The 17,576-nt window shown below is 41.3% G+C and overlaps 1 protein-coding gene across 5 annotated transcripts in view; it reads left to right on the top strand.

The window, feature by feature from the left end:
* Positions 1–17,332, top strand: part of LOC127426292 (chemokine-like protein TAFA-1) — a 284,660-nt gene extending 267,328 nt beyond the window's left edge. Inside the window, exons 4-7 of one of the 5 annotated variants that reach the window (XM_051673007.1) lie at positions 1,019–1,143; positions 1,842–1,892; positions 8,376–8,462; positions 15,834–17,332. In XM_051673007.1, coding sequence (XP_051528967.1) covers positions 1,019–1,143; positions 1,842–1,892; positions 8,376–8,402 — 203 coding nt within the window. In that variant the 3' untranslated portion in view covers positions 8,403–8,462; positions 15,834–17,332. Of the gene's footprint in view, positions 1–1,018; positions 1,144–1,841; positions 1,893–8,375; positions 8,463–9,642; positions 12,433–15,833 lie in introns of those variants that run through there. The other 4 variants (XM_051673006.1, XM_051673010.1, XM_051673009.1 and 1 more) reach the window with 4 other exon arrangements.
* Positions 17,333–17,576: the final 244 nt, after the last annotated feature.

The following is a 17,576-nucleotide window of genomic DNA, read 5'->3' as shown; positions in this document are numbered from 1 at the left end:
CTATTACTAACCAACACTGGCAGCAACACACAAACAGCATTTATTTAGTAAATCTGATGGAATCTAGAAGATTCTAGAAGAATAGACAGTTTATTTTAATAACCATATGGATGTAAATGTGATCCCCCTTCTCATGTTATTTAGATTTCATTGACAATCAAGGTTTTTAATAATCTCATTTGCCCAGTCTGTATAAACATTTAATAATTTATGGCCATTAAAGGATATACTTTATTGTACATATACTGTATTGTACTTTATTGTATTTAGACTTATTTAGCTCTAAGTTACTAAATTACACCATTCATTTTATGTTATCTTAACAATCAAAAAACTTAATTTCAGTAAATTGAAAGTGTCACATCATTACAATTTGTCATGCATTGTGATGTTTTGACACTTTGAATTTACTGATGGTGACATCTGCTGGATTAAAAAAATAATAATTACATGACATAACAACTATGGCCAGTAGATGACTTCAGTGCTCCATGCATCTCTATGTTCTAACTAATTTATTTCTAGATATTATGCATTTGATATATATTTAGACATTATAAAAAACTATTATTTGTTCAATTGTAAAAAAAAAATTATAAACCAAAAAAAATAAAATTAAGTGCCAGATTTTGCAGTGATGTTCCAATATGCTGTCAAACATGACAATGCTCCACAGTCAAATATGATTGTGTTACAAAGAAAAGACAGAATTATTATTTGTTACCTGTAATTTATTTCAAACATCAAACATCAAAATTTTAGCATAAACTTTGTCACACAGGGGTCAGACTCAGACTTCGACCTGTGTGGTACTTTTGATATATATAGAGACCAGAAATCATGTTATTTTCTGTTTAGAGCCACAGTGTGGTTACGCAGCTAAAACGCTGTCAGTTTGAAAGCGCAATGCAATACTGAAACAGCCCTTACATTCAGATCTTTCCAAGTATTTCAAACACTATTTATTTATTTTTTATTCTGAAACACTTTGTCTTATGTGTTTGTGTGTTTTCTGCAGCCTCCATCGTGATTGGGAAGTGGTGGTGTGAGATGGAGCCGTGTCTGGAGGGAGAGGAGTGTAAGACACTACCAGACAACTCCGGCTGGATGTGTTCCTCTGGAAACAAAATCAAAACCACAAGGGTGAGGGCACGGAACATGATAAACATCACACACACATACATCACACATACACACACACACACACACACACACACACACACACACACAATGTTACTGAAGTCAATTATAATCTATGATAGTTTAAATGTTGTAAAAATAAGCTTTACTGGTTATATGACTTATTTGTACTTGCATGGATGCTTTTTGGCGTTGCTTTTATCCAAAGTAACTTATAGTCCATTATCTGTACATTTCATCAGTATCTGCCCTTCCTGGGAGTTGAACCCATGGCGTTGGTGTTGCTAGTGCCACGCTCTCATTTGAGCCACAGAAAAACTGGTTTATGTGACCAAGGGAAGTTTGTAATAGTGGCCTTACTAAGCTGTTAATTGTTAATGATGTGAATGGTATCTTGTCATTTTGTCCTAATGCAGAGATATAAAGGATGCTGTGCAAAACCAGAGTCATGCTTAAGAACAAAAAAAAAATTCTAGATGTCAAGTCAGGATTTGTATGAAATACACGAATCATCCTTAAATATATAAAGCTGAACTCTCACAGGAAGTACAACTGACACATATACTCATTCAGTAGAGAGATTTAAGACATGACAGTGAATACAAGTAGAGATCTATATGAGAGAGGAGATTGCATTGGGGGGAGGTTAGGTCCCTCCTTGGCATCTTTACATTTCCTTCCCGTGTTTACACTATTCCAAGCCCTGCTTAAGGGAATCCGATGGTGACTGGATGATTTTCGATATTTCCAAGGTAAGATCATACATACAAACCAAATGAACTAATAAAAGCATATATTACTTGTGTAAAAACATAATTTAATAGACTTAATAAAAGTCTGTGTCAAGCTTAACTATGATAAAGATTAATCAAAAGGACCAAGTGTAGGGTGTTTCTTTAGCTACAGGCTCTTTAATGTTCCAGTTGGTTTCTTTCTTTCTTTCTTTCTTTCTTTCTTTCTTTCTTATTTACCCTTGTCCATAACTTGCAATCTGATCTGAGAAAATTCCATCATAAAAATATTTAGACAGTAAGAAACTAAAAAAGAGTATATATATATATATATATATATATATATATTTATAAACTATATCAGTATTTATTTGTGTTAAAATTATTAACAACAAATTATGACTGTCACTCAGTTGAGGCGTCATGTACATCACAACCAATGTTGTGTGTCATATCCAATCAAGGTGGAATTTTGGCAAATTATGCAAAAGTGTGAAAACACTTTTTTAACTCTCCTATTGCGTTCAGGTCATTTTTGGCCTGGGAGAGGTAGATAATAATTTTTAATTACCACATAGTTTTTAGGACGGAAGCCAAACTTTGGGACTATTCAAAGAAACCTTTTCAAATAATTCCCTGCAGATCAGTTATGTGTGTAATGCTTCAGTGTCACCTGTTCACATCAAATACTTCAAATCCATAGATGTCAAGCAGTCCAATCACAGTCTTTCTGGTTGAATCCTGCATTGACATTTTTAATAGATTAATAATCTGCTAATCCAACAACTAACTGATGTATTTTTATAAAGCACTATAAAAAGCTACATTTATTAAATTCCTCGTTACCATACATACCTTGTTCACCAGTGATTCATTAATATTAACAAGCCATGTGAATGTGCAGCCATATCAAAATACAGATAATAATCTTTTTCAGATTTTTAATAAAATAGTTTAAGAGATATAAAAAAAATCATATTATGAATTAGATTTTTCATTTGAACCAGCCCACAGCATACTCATGCATCAACATTCGGCAGTTCATGCAAATAAATAGAATAGATTTTTGGTTAAAAACATAGTAAAGAAGTATATATACTTGAGTTGTACAGTTGTTTAGATGAAGTTTAGTTGAAAAAGAATAAGTTTGTTTCGTAACTTTTGACCACCAAGTTGTATTGAGCAGTTATGAGTAATAGGAAATGCATTAAAATTACTTGTAATTCTCATATAAGATGTTAGTATGAATTGTATATTATGTTATATTTAGATAAAATTTCAGAAAAATGTTGATAAAAATAAAATATGCATCACACTGGTTTTGCTGTAGTTAATGTATATTTTGAAATGTCAAAACATTTCTACATTTATTATTTCTAAAAAAATGGCATATTAATTCATCACTTTTATATTTGTCAGTTAACATGCCAAACAATATCAATCTTTCTGCATGTATGAACTGTTAAGTACCTATTAAGGACTTGCAATATAGTTCCCTATCTGTCACTCACTCGACGTTGTGTCGATGTAGTGACACTAGTGGTCACTCTTGGGAGCCCGAGACACCTCTGGTCTTTGATAAAAGGCCATTGAAAATTGGCGAGTGGTATTTGCATGCCACTCCCCCGGACATACGGGTATAAAAGGAGCTGGTATGCAACCACTCATTCAGGTTTTCTCTTCGGAGCCGAACGGTCATGCTCACTGAGTTGAATTACTACTGTTCATTCGCCTCTGCTGGATCTGACGGCGCATTTCAGCGGCTTCTCCCTCCTCTGCACTGGTGCACTGCAGAGAACGCCCCAGGGCGCTTCGGCAGAAAAAAGAAAGTATATTTTATGAAAGAGTTAATTTCTCTAAAAGAGTATATTTCTCTAAAAGAGCGGCACACACGGAATGTCTTTTTAAAGACGCGTCTTTTTAAAGATGCCTTTCCGATTGTGTGTTATTCCTGGTTGCGGTCGTTATCTCTCAACTTTGGATGGTCATGATCGCTGTCTTTCGTGTCTGGGCGCAACCCACACGGAGGCAGCGTTCGTGGATGGTTCATGTTCTCACTGCAAGAACATGACCATGGCAACGTTGCGGTCACGGCTTGCTTCTGGTCCTTCTACCTACGGGTTTGAGGCCAGTGCAGCTAGCACTGGGGGCGATTTGGGGACCCCAATGGGATCGCCTCCGCCGGGTATCCCCCCACGGACCTCCCATTCCCCAGCACATTCGTCTGCCCCAGTTGGGCTTCCGGATGAGTCCTCCGGCTCGTCTCATGGCGAGTCTGGCCTCTTGTTCGGAGCCCGCGAAGATGATGAGCTCTCAAGCGCAGCATCGGAGAGGCGTGCCTGTCCAGTCTGATGCAGAAGCCTCAGCTTGGCTCCCCCGCAGGGGACGATTGCCCAGTCACAGGCTGATGCAGAGATGACGGACATGCTTTCCCAGGCGGCCGTGAGCGTCGGGTTAGAGTGGAATCCTCCGCTCTCCCCTGAACCCTCATGGCTTGATGATTGGTTCCTGGGCTCGTGGTGCCGCTCAAAGCAGCCACGCCCCGCTCCAGTGCTTTTCTTCCCAGAAGTGCACGAGGAGCTGACGAAATCGTGGGGGGCACCTTTTACTGATTCCTCAGTTCCCCCGCCCTCACTACCCTCAATGGCGGGGCAGCTAGGGGCTATACAGCGATTCCCCCGGTGGATAAGGCGCTCGCGGTGCACCTATGCCCACAGAGCACCGCCACCTGGCACGGACGCCCTAAGCTCCCGTCCAAGCCCTGTAGGTTCACGTCATCCCTGACAGCTAAAGCCTACAGCGCTGCTGGACAAACCGCCTCTGCCCTGCATGCCATGGCTCTCCTGCAGATCCACCAAGCCAAGGTGTTAAAAGAACTGCACAAGGGTAGTTCTGCCCCAGATCTGATGCAGGAACTGCGCTCGGTGACTGACCTCGCTCTCCGAGTGATGAAGGTCATGGCACGGTCTCTCGGGCAGACGATGGCCACATTAGTGGTCCAGGAGTGCCACCTTTGGCTCAACCTGGTCGAGATGGGTGAGGCCGACAAGACATGGTTCCTTGCTGCCCCCATTTCCCAGGCTGGCCTATTCGGCGACACCATCGAGGACTTTGCCCAGCAGTTCTCGGCGGTAAAGCAGCAGATGGAGGCTATCCGCCATATCCTGCCCCGGTGCGGCTCTAGATCCCGCACCCCATCTGCTCGTCACCAAGGGCGTCCCCCTGCGGTGACTGCACCAGCTCTGCCGCAGCCTGCCCCTTCAGCCCGGACCCGGCGTGGAGCCCACCGCAGGAACCAGACGCCACCCGTCTCACAGTCGGCCGCTAAGAACCCTCAGAGGTCGTCAATGCGCCCCTGAGACAGGCGACCCAGGGTCGAAGAAACCCACTCACCTGGAGCTGGTAAGAAGACAACTCCATCCCCCGGTGGAGGGCCGGGTGGAGAATTTTTTGTTGCCTTCTTGTTTGATTTTGCCGCATGCCCAAGTGGCTGCGGTACCCAACAGTTCAGCAAAAGAGCAGTTTCCTTCTTCCCTGGGTCACATACCCAGTGTGCATGGTTGTCATTTCGACTACCATCCACGGGTTTTTCCTTGCAGGACTGGCACTCCAGCGGTGGTCTTCCCGCCCCTGAGCGCCCAGCTGTGGCACACAGCCGCCCCCAATGTGACAGTCTCCATGGGTTATGAGGACAGGCCTCTTCCTCCCCCGTCCCAGGCTGTTTTGGGGATGGTCACAAGGAGCCAGGTAAGTGCCTCGATGTCCTTAGACTTAGCATGGCCATGACGTGGTGTGGCACCTCGTGCTCCGCCCCGCCGCGAGGCCCCACCTGCCGGTACATCCGACAACATTGTCCCCTTTGTCCCCCTTGCGCAGAACTTGGATGCGTGGCTTGCGCTTTCCAATCCATCGTGATGGCTGGTCCGGACCGTCCGACTCGGCTACGTGATTCAGTTCGCCAGGCACCCACCCAGGTTCAGCGGTATCCACTTCACCTTGGTGAAGGACGAAAACGCTGTCCCCTTCCACCTTGAAGGTGTACGTTGCTGCCATAGCAGCACACCAAGACGCGGTCGATGGTAAGTCCTTAGGGAAGCACGACCTGATCATCAGGTTCCTGAGAGGCGCCAGGAGGCTGAATCCCTCCAGACCGTGCCTCGTTCCCTCATGGGACCTCTCTGTAGTTCTTCAGGGTCTACAGAGAGCCCCCTTTGAGCCTTTGCAGTCAGCTGAGCTTAAGGCACTCTCCTTGAAGACTGCCCTCCTGACTGCGCTCACTTCCATCAAGAAGATAGGAGAACCGCAAGCGTTCTCTGTCAGCGAAACGTGCCTGGAGTTCGGTCCGGGCTACTCTGATCCTGAGACCCCGACTGGGCTATGTGCCCAAGGTTCCCACGACCCCTTTTAGGGATCAGGTGGTGAACCTGCAAGCACTGCCCCAGGAGGAGGCAGACCCAGCCCTGTCGTTGCTGTGTCCGGTGCGTGCTTTACGCATCTATTTGGATCACACGCAGAGCTTTAGGATCTCTGAGCAGCTCTTTGTCTGCTTTGGTGCACAGCGGAAAGGAAGCGCTGTCTCCAAGCAGAGGATCACCCACTGGCTCATTGATGCCATAGCTATGGCATATCACGCCCAGGACATGCCACCCCCGGTAGGGCTACGAGCCCATTCTACCAGAGGTGTAGAGGCCATTTGTAGAGCAGCAGGCTGGGCAACACCCAACACTTTGCAAGGTTCTACAACCTCCGGGTGGAACCGGTTTCATCCCAGGTAGTGGCACACAATACAAGCGGATAAGCCCGGGATAGCTGGCCGGGTGTATCGCTTGCACATAGCGCCTTCCACCTCTTTTGAGCTGAAGACGTGCTCCATTAATTCCCAGTAGTGTTCACAAACTATGTTCATTGGTTGACTTCCTCTGAGCCCTGTGGCAGTCAAGGTTTCGGAGAGACTCGCTGCCGGCCCAGTATACATGCTAACTAAGAGCCCTGTTCTGGGGTAGGTGCTCTGCATGTGGCGGTTCCCTGTAAGGTCGAACTCCATGCGATGTATATCTTCCGCTAATTTGTTTCCCTGTTGGCAAACTGCATCTCCCTTGGGCAGAGCCCCTCTGCCCCAGTCTCCATGTTTGTAGTATCTCCTCCTCCGTTGGGTAGGATCTACCTTGAAGACACTCCACATGGTCGGCAAGACCATGTGACGTATTTTTCCACTTAAATATCCCCCCCTCTCTTTGGGTGAGGTGTGATCTCCACGGTGTCCTCCCCTTGGGTGGGACACTGGCGGCCCACTAGACCTGGTGGCCCAGTCGGATAATCCCCCTTCTTTTTTAGGGAGTGGAAAAAAAGAAGGGGAAAAGAGGCCATGACTGGGTTAGCCTGTCTCTATCTTTTGGGTAGTCGACTTGTCCCCAAAGGGCCGTTCAACACTCATAACTATGTTGGGGGAGGTTACGTGTCAACCTGGTGAGCTGGCTACGAGGCACACAGTGGTCTGCCCATCACACACCACCAGTTCACGTAACACAGTTCAGCCAGTTGTGGCATTTCGTATAGGGACCCCTAGTGTCACTACATCGACACAATGTCGAGTGAGTGACAGATACGGAACGTCCTGGTTACTTGCGTAACCTCCGCTCCCTGATGGAGGGAACAAGACGTTGTGTCCCTCCTGCCACAATGCTGAACTACCCGCTGAAATGAGCCGGACATTGTCTCGGCTCCTCAGCATAAAACCTGAATGAGTGGTTACATACCAGCTCCTTTTATACCCGTATGTCCGGGGGAGTGGCATGCAAATACCACTTGCCAATTTTCATTGGCCTTTTATCAAAGACCAGAGGTGTCTCAGGCTCCCAAGAGTAACCCCTAGTGTCACTACATCGACACAACGTCTCATTCCCTCCATCAGGGAACAGAGGTTATGCAAGTAACCAGGATGTTTTAGATGAAAACCATCGGGTTATGAATGATTTATAAGCTTGAATTCCAACGGGTCAGAATTGACCCGCAAATGAAAAGATGTATGCAGATTCTGAACGCAATAGGAGGGTTAAAAAACATAAAATGCTAGCTATGAAATTAGCCTCATCAAGACAAAGAAATCATAAATAAAAAAATATTTAAAATGTTATTTCCATTACCATTATTTCCATCAAAGGATGCTATTAAACACAATACGTAACATGGTGGTAATGACATTGTGATGGAAATGTTCATTACATATCAGTAAAAAGAGAAAAATTACAGAATTCACCTTTGATGCATATATATTCAGTGTTGGACATTGTTAGCGGGCAAATTAAAAAAACTAGTAAGATTTGTGAGAAAACTGAGTGTTCACAGGACCATATGTGCCCTTAGTTGAAGAAACACCCAGTTATGAATCAACCACATTTCCTCTTTTGAAAAGTATGGGGAAAGTTTAAATTAGACTATAGGTAAATGGGAAATGAAAACCTATTTCTGATGATCAACTTCTTTTTCTCATATCTTTCTTCCCAGAACACCCAGCCATATTCAACTTTTTAGCTCTGAGGGCCACACAGTCTGGCTCACCAGAAGCTCAGCGGCATCCTTCATCTCATTAAGGTTGGCATTTTCCATTCTTTTTTAAACATCTTGAGCCGTATGATTAGGCTTGTGCATTTTAATCACTGCTCATCAACATCATTACCCTCCGAAACATAATTATTGCTGAGTCAGTGTTTGTGTTTGTGCATGTGTTTATATGCTGTGGATGATTAAGAAGCCACAAATATATTCCTCCTCCAGTGTCTCTTCTCCTGTCAGCATAATTTATAAATGCACACACATACACAAACATAATAAAAAATGTGAACTCGGCAGTCGGCATAGTAATTACTGAATACAGACCAATGCAGATTTGGAGTAACAGATGCATGAGCAGACTATCTTTGTCATGCGCAGTCACATACTCCAAAACATACTGTGCCATTGGACTAATGCAGCATAATTGCGGCCACGTAAATACACAGCACACACGCAGGGACAGGCTCAAATTAATGAGCATACTAACACACATTACAAACACATACACACTGGATAAGCTCAGACATAACCATGTAGTCGGTAATAAGTGTATAATTCTGGAATCAGTGTTTTGCCTCCTCCTTGGCTTCCATTGTCTCCCGCTTTGTATGCTCCTGGGCATGGTAGGGATTTGATTACTGTGATTACCGTGTGTGTGCCAATGGGTTCCCCAACATTATCATATTATCTTGGAGATGTGCAGGGTGTGTTTGTGCATGTGTTTTTATAAAGGCCGAATAGGTATGCTTTTCCTGTTTGTATAGTGTGTAACCCCATAGACCGGGTCGTTGTATGGCTGATCTGCCCCAGTGGAGAGCAAGTATCTATGCAGAGTCCAGCACTGGCTTTCTAAACAAAAAATTTGACCATCTTGTTGACTCTAATCTGTTGCCCTCCATTCCCCATCTCTATCACACACACCCTCCCTGGTACCTTCAAGGCAATCTGCCCATCTTTGTCTATAATTAGAGCAAACAAAAAGAAATGCTAAATCCATCACTTGCAGTATTTTTTGCTCTGGAAACTATTTTTACTCTTGTTTTTTAAACACTCACGTTTACACACACACACAAGCTTTACACCCTCGTTTACTCACCAATGCTGGCACAGCAACCATTCTCTTTTGCTTTTTTCCTTTTTCAAATTGGCATGTAAGAAAAAGCCAAAGCGTGTGCCTGACACCCTTGTTTTTTCTCTTTTTTTCTTTTGTGTCTTACAGAGAGGGACCCCTCCTTGCCTGTAGCTCCAGACAAGGCAGGCCTCTTTTGAGAGAGGCACACAGTGAGAGAGAGGCTGAAAGAGATCCTCACCCTCGCCCTGCATAGACCTACCTTTTTCTAATGGCTATATATATCAGGTTTTTTTTTTAGACCAAATTCAATGCATATAGAAAGAAGAAAAGATTTACAGCTTTGCCTAATTTATACACTATACCTTTTGCTTCATTTGAGAGGATACTGTAAATGGACTCAACCGATTTTGCCTTTTACTGGCTCTGTTCAAAAGCCTAGTCAGCTGCCTTTATTTGGCAGCATTATAAGGCATCTTAGGCACACTCACAACATCAATGCCATTCCAAATGGTAAGCAGCATAAGTGGCCAAATTCCTCACTGCAACAAAGTAAGAAAAATTCAGATGGCAGAAGCAAGAGAAATGTTGATTGTTAATTAGGGCTGTCGATTTAAAGTGTTAATTCAGTGCAATTAATTGTATAAAAAAATAACGTGTTAACAAATAACACAATTAATGGTGCCCCTGGACCCTAAAGGCCCCGATATACTTCCTGAAAAGTTCTTCTTCATTTTCTTTCAGTGGTAAAAAGAAGTTCTAAACAGCCAAGCAGTGGTATACTGTTTGCGAACATTCAGACACCTACTACACCACTGTGGGAGGCATTTAGATGTACATTTAAATATGAGGATGCTACATGTAAAACCTTAACTAATGTGACATTAAAATGTGTTATCAATGACTTTATGCCTCATTCTATGAGTAAAATTCACATGAGGTCAGTAAAAGAAGTTGTTTTAACCGATGATGATTTAAAGTAATATATATGCAGTAGAAAATGTTTAATTTGTCTTGTTTACATTCTGAATTCATGACGTAATGTGCTAACATGTTATACGTGGCCATATGTGCCGGTTACACTCTGTTATTGTAATTTATGATGACACTGATACAACTGCAAAGATGAGTGTATAAAAGTGTTAATGTGCAGAATAAAGTCAAAAGATTGATGAAAGGCATATCTTACTTTGGGCAGATGTGTGAATGTCTTTCAGCTGCAGACGGCACATGAGTGAATGGGTAGATTTGATTCCTTTTGTAGACTAATTAAACAAAAAAGAATTGCATGGCATGGTCTTGGAAAATGTCTCTAAGCGAGCGATCATACAGATGTAGGTAAATTTGCACCAGATCTCTAATAACGCTACACGCCGTTGTGTTCATGTTGACTGAACTTAACTGACTGAATAACGTAAACAAAATTAGCTGTTGGCCTCAAGGTAGGAGAAGCTCCAGGTCACACCAAACAATGATGTGTATCAATGGCAGTAAGAATTTTTCCAAAAAGTTCGCCCAGGTGAGCTGTCACGAACCATCGTAATGAACGTGATAACACCTTCGTTTTGACCAGATTTTGCTCTAAATGACATCACTTCCGTTCATTCTTAGATTTCTTATGAAGTGTATCGGGGCCTTAATAAGGAATGTTCACCTTCATGTTTTCACGAGTTTCGCAACTCCAGCTGTACAGACCACTATTTTAGAGCTCCTTGGTGCCAAGATCGCGTTCACTTCTGGGGGAGTCTGGGGGACCCTGCGTAAACTGAGCACCGCAATAGAGATGAATTCATAGAGATGAATTGAAATGCTAACTGATAGCTCTCTCCAGGTATTTTAAAGCTCCTTTGTACAGACAATAAACCACGCTAACAGCAGACAGCACAAGATGAGGACATGTACTTGCACTCACACACAGCTGGACGGAGCGCAACTCTGAATGCGGGGTTCTCGAGATGCGTTTATCTAAGTTTCAAACTACGTTTAACTTGACACAGAATCCTAAAAATGGTGTGTTCATGACACAACGCAACCAGAGAAAGATGCCCCAAAAGTGTTAATCTGACACATGTGTACAGAGACGATTTTTTATAAATGCCTTTAAAATAAGTCTACATCATACAGATTAACGAGTTCAATTGCAAAATAGATTATTGTGGACTGCAGGCCAATGATAGTCTTATGTTCAATGATATGGAAATAAAAACAATATATAGCTTCTAAAGCCAGTTTTGTATTGCCTAGTCAATGTTTTACTCTTCTGCCACAATAATGTATTTTAATTATCTGAATTATTATATATTATATTTAAAATGATTTAAAATTGATTATTTATAATTATTTTATAATTATTGAATACATTTTATTTGAGGGTCTTGGAAATTTAATTTGATTAATTAATCAGCACATCATGTAATTAATTTGTTTGAAAGTTTTAATCAATTGACAGCACTACTATATTATAAATATACTGATAACTCATAAATACTGCAAAGTGTTGATAAAAATAATTCAGTCTAAGTAAACATGGACTGTTTTACCCAATATTTTTGTGTGCTATGTATTTTTATGAATATATGTTTTACTATATCATGTACACCAAACCCTACTGAAATCAATTGAAGTCAAGTCTCCCATGCACTTTGCGTGAGGAGTGCTATTTGTATGACCCACAGAGTCAACTGCCTTAGAAGGCAGCAGCCTATGTGGACAGTAGTCAGCAAGCCAGTTCACTAGGTTTTAAAACAGAACCAATTACGATATTTACAGTACATCCCTAAATATTACTTTCAGAAACTTTTATACCCAAGGACTTTTACCAGATACCTATACTGTATCAAGAATCCCATTTGTGTGACTTTTCAGAGCAAAAGTATTCTGCCAAGTGATGAAAGTGAAACGGCTCAAGATTAGATGTGGTGAAATCATTATCAAGTCAGTTGTCCCAAGAGTCCTGTTGAACTCACAGCCTTGACTGTATCTGTATCTCTTTTCCGCTGTCAATGTCACATTAAATTAATTCTAACACATTCACGCTGTCTGGAGTCTTGCTGTACGTTATGCTCATTTAAAAGTCACATTCAACAGCTGCACAATCTAAACCAGATTACAGTGTTTCTAGTGCATGGAGCAACTGTGATGCAAAACAACATTTAAATGTCATTTGTGAATTAGAATAAAAAAGGGGTAAATGACAACAAATGTCTAAGGAATGCGCCTGTAAATAAGAAAAAGGGGTATTGAAAAAATCCAAAACTATTTGGTTCGATGTTGGATTCCAATAGAATGGCCCCTGTTCTGTCTTTTCTGAGCGCTGAAGCAAAAACACTTATTATTAATTTGCACTTTATCAGTTAATCTGACTCCAATTTAAATTGACCTCTAATTTAGATTACAGCTCTAATTAATTTTTGATCATTCTTTTAATTTGGTCTTTTTAAATTATTGATTATTCTGAATCATCTTAATTTTCGTTATCCTTTCATTCGGGTCCCGATTGTCGCTTAGAGTCATATTCCGGCCGATTAATTACATAGATCTTTCGGACACAAATTTGAAAGCCCGTTCATAGTCAGAGGTTGCAGGGTTTACTAATATCATCTGGTTCGGCCGCCTACTGCTTGCTCATAACCAGATGATAGTTTTATTTAGTTATATTTCATACAACTTGCTAAGATGGTGATAAGCAGTAACTGGTAGTCTTACGTGGTTTATTCCTATTCATAAGCTCCAATAATGATCATTATCCTGGACATAAGTTTGTGGTAACAAAAGGCATCCCTCGAATCTACCAGTGATAAATGATTTCGGATGAATACAGAATAAATCAAAAAGTAACAATTTATTTGCCAGGTAGGATTTAAAACATAAATTACAAAATCAATCAAAGCCAATTTCACACATGATCAGAATAAACAAACATTTCTAAAAATAAAAAATAAGTCAAAGTAACATACCTAGCAATAGAAAGTGACGCACAGCAATTGTGCGGGAGATCTGACTACAGATCCCTGGTAGAGAAAACTACACATAGCAGTTGTGCGGGATATCTGAATACAGACTCCTGGTAGAGAAAACTACACAGAGCAATTGTGCGGGATTTCTGAATACAGACTTCCCGTGCTCCTCCTTAAATACCAAACAATTCTATTGTTAATTCAGATGTGTTTGTTTGATGTTATTCAGGATTTGGTTTACAATTTAAGGGGTTGTGAGTAGACTTTAGAAACTTGTGATTGAGTAGGTCGTTTGATGTTTACAAAGAATGTACATAATCTGATGGTTCCTGAAAGAGATCTGGGAGGGGGGCATGCCCCAGATAGAATACAGTATTTTACTAAGTTCTTAAACCTTACTTGTGATTTGACTTTGCTGAAAGGGAATGAGACCATTTTACCAGTTGCACTGAGACCTCTTGTAATAATACCAAATATATATGATCAGAAAACCTTTTACATTACAGAACAGGATAAGTCATAACTTAGTTTTTGGTGTCCTTAAAGTGACCTGAGGTGAGCGAGAGGGCAGATGTAAGATTTGCATTTTATGGTTCTTAAAATGTAGGGTGTGTTGTCTCAGGTGGAGATGCTCTTCTGTGTGAGAGTTTTATGGCGTTGGCTCTCACAGAGCCTTTTGGGTGCAGACATCCCGGTGCTTTCAACCCAGCCTTACATGTTTTCAACCCTGTATTCAGCCAATCATGGAAGCAGTTGGAGACAGTAGAGGACACCTGAACAGAGATGAAGGCAATATGACAGAATTTGCATAGAGCTTCAGTCCACTGTAACAAACCGCAATGGAATGGGGGGTGGGGTTTGAAGATGCAAAATTGCATATAAACGCTCTTATTTGGAGAGGAGAGAAAAGGAACATTTGGTAAAGGACAAACTAAATGCTCTGCACAGAGGTTAGAACACAAAGACAAACAAAAATGGATTTCTGGGACAGAGCTGTCTGCCAAAGTTTACACGCCAACATTGGACATGAAATAAGGGTTTGAGTGGATTAAATTGATTTTTTAAAACAAAGAGATTGTTGCATTTTTTGTCAGTGAAGCAGCTGTCTTTGCCATAGAAGTGCAACTTATTTGAGGTTAGTCAGGATGCAATGTTTGGTGTGATGTCATTGGCTTGTTGAGTGATGACCAACCTCTTTATGAAAGCCATCAGAGCTGTTAGATTGGCATAAACTGGTTCCTCTCCAGAGGGAATCTAGAATGATGGACAGCTCCTCCTCCGCTACCAGGCCATGCCCAGGATGATGAGAGCACGTGGGGCGTAACTCTGCCACATGATAGCTGTCTGTTCAGTGGGCTACGGGGGGCCCCAAGGGGTGCTTCTAATTTCTGTCCCCATTCACTCTCTCTCTCTCTCTCTCTCTCTCTCTCTCTCTCTCTCTCTCTCTCTCTCTCTCTCTCTCTTTCTTTGTCAATGTCTCCCTCTCAATCTGTAGCTCACACCTGGCTGCCTTCCTTCATACCTAGTTGGGGAAATGTCAGCATATGCTTTATGTGCTGAGGGCGAAGCCACAGGCTTGAGCTTTTAATTAGCTTCATTGCACTTCTGACATCATGACATTCCAATAAAAAACACCACACCAAATGGCTGTGTCTGAGCCGGATGGATGGATGGATGGATGGTTTGAACTGACATTTACTTGACATGATAACTGAGCAATAATACAACTATAATATATGTGGAGTGCCAGAGATTGATGTTAAACATTGATGTATGAGGACTGTTCCTTACATTTACTAAGTGACAAGCTTTCTGGGAAGCACATCAAAAGACGATTTACGCTGACATAAGGTTGGTCAATCATTAGTGAATGTGGCTTATCGTGCATTTCCTCCAGTATGAGCAGGGAGAGGATGGTCGTAGTGAAGCACAATGTAGCATTGAGAGCTAGACACACCAGACAGACTAAATAGGGGTCCCTGAACTCACAGAGAGAAAGAAAAGAAGGGATAGAGAAACAGAGAGGAAGAAAATAATCTTATTTCTCTCTTGGCAATGCTACTAAGGACTTTTCACAGCACCGTGTAAACAGGGAAGATACAGAGATGTGATTGGCTAGTTTGCAGATGTGCAAGCATCCACGGCTAATAACTAATTTTACAGCACAGTGCCAGTCAGATATCGTTCTGACATTTTACCCATATATGTGCTACAGGAGACAAATATGCAATCAAATTATTTAAGCTTCACAGTTCAAAGTAGCTCTCTTTGTTTATTTAAAATTGCAAAATTCAGTAATTCCTTTTGGGTGTCGTGCTTTAAGCATTTTCACCTTTGTTCTAAGTGTGTATATGTGTTTTTTCTCCCCTTGTTTTCTGTTTTCAGATTCATCCCCGGACCTAACAAAGTGCTCCTTCACATGCAGTGAATGTGGATTCTCTATGTCAGAATGGACTAAACCATTGCATCAAAGGGGTGTTTGAGTGGATTACCTGTGAATGAACATAAAAAGGACATTCTTAGAAATGATTTGCTAATTTGGTGCCAAGGAATATAAACAAAAAAAAAACAAAAAAAATAGAAATAAAGTAGGCTAATCTGTGTTTTTGATCAATGAGCCCATAGCCGTGGACTCCAGCAGCAGTGTTCAATTCTCTCAATTCTCTTCCTCTGAATTTGAACAGCTAAGTGGGGCCGTTTACTGGATTTAAAATTATTTTTGAAGACTTTACCACACCTTAGGTAAACTGGACAATCCTGATATAAGCTGTGAACGACTGTACAGAAGATCACAGAGGATAAGCACTGGTCTAAGAAAATGAGGTGGAAATCAATAAGAGATTTGCCGTCCACCAGTTTTTTCATTCCTCTATCATTTTGTCGTTTCACTATCCATGCTGGCTTTGGTAATAGACTGGGAGCTTGTGAAGCCCTGCTGTTTGTCCCTACTTCAGATTTACCGCTCACCATTAGAGCCCACACACTGTCTGTTTGGAATTACCCCATGGTCAAAGGTCACCTTACTGTCTACACCTACTTTGGCCAGATATCTTTTTATTTGTTGGCATGCTCAATGTATTTTGTGGGAGCTTTGTATTGAAATTAACTGTATATATTTCTGTACATATACATACAGTATAGATACATATTAAAAGACGTCATATGAAGACCTAACATGCCCTTAAACCTGTTTATTGGGTTTAAATTTAGATAAATGACCGTATTCATGGTTTGGTTCCTTAAGAAGTACAAATAATCCCCGGGTTAAGGCTTTCTGTGAAAAATACATGTTCTCTTGGTGTAGTGGATATTCTACAGTTTTTGCCTGAAAGGAGATTCTAATCTTGTTCCATTGTATCCTTGATGAAAAAACAAAGATGTATGTATGATGGAGACTGGCCCTAAAAATGCCACAGCCACTTTTTGGAACATAGATTTCCATTGATAGGCAGTTCTTATTCAAATTCAGTCCATGCTCTGAGTTTGTTCCATGCTGTTCTGAGAATAGGTAGACTTCATCAAGCTTGTGTAGTTTTCATAAAGACAACACAATAGAAGACATTCTGCTTGTTAAAGGTATACCGTGATAATCAAGCATTGAATCTGTATTTTAGTTTTGTAGGATCACATCTAGATAATGCTTGGCACAATTACAATTATCTATTGTGCCTCCACATGAATTTTGAGGGGAATTACCATTCAAATATGTTATTCTCACTGTTATTCTCATTAAAAATGTTTTTGCTTTGTTGTGTAATGTGTTTTCCAAGATGAAGGAGAGCAGGGAAATTTATGGGCTTCATTTCTCTTTTCTGGTATCCGTACAGACATGCAAGTAGCCCTGGTAGATAAACACGCAGCCTTATCGGAAGCAAATCAATATTAAAAAGGTTTTCTATACACCATGTCTTCCTTTATTTCTCTCTCAGCATTGCGGTTGTCTGTTGATTTGCATGTTATGTTATTTAGTTATGCTCTGATGTTGTTGACATATCTTGTAACCTCTGTACTTGGGCAACAGTGATGTTTTTCAGTGCCGTTTTAAACATACATTGTTAGACATGTCAAAGTTAACTATTTATTTTTAGAATTTCTCTATTAGAGTCTTTTAGTGTAAGCACAAGATGA

The sequence above is a fragment of the Myxocyprinus asiaticus genome, chromosome 35, assembly GCF_019703515.2.
Source record: "Myxocyprinus asiaticus isolate MX2 ecotype Aquarium Trade chromosome 35, UBuf_Myxa_2, whole genome shotgun sequence".
Classification (NCBI taxonomy): domain Eukaryota; kingdom Metazoa; phylum Chordata; class Actinopteri; order Cypriniformes; family Catostomidae; genus Myxocyprinus; species Myxocyprinus asiaticus.
The sequence above is the reverse complement of the archived record's forward strand: the minus strand, read 5'-3'. Positions and strand labels throughout refer to the sequence as shown.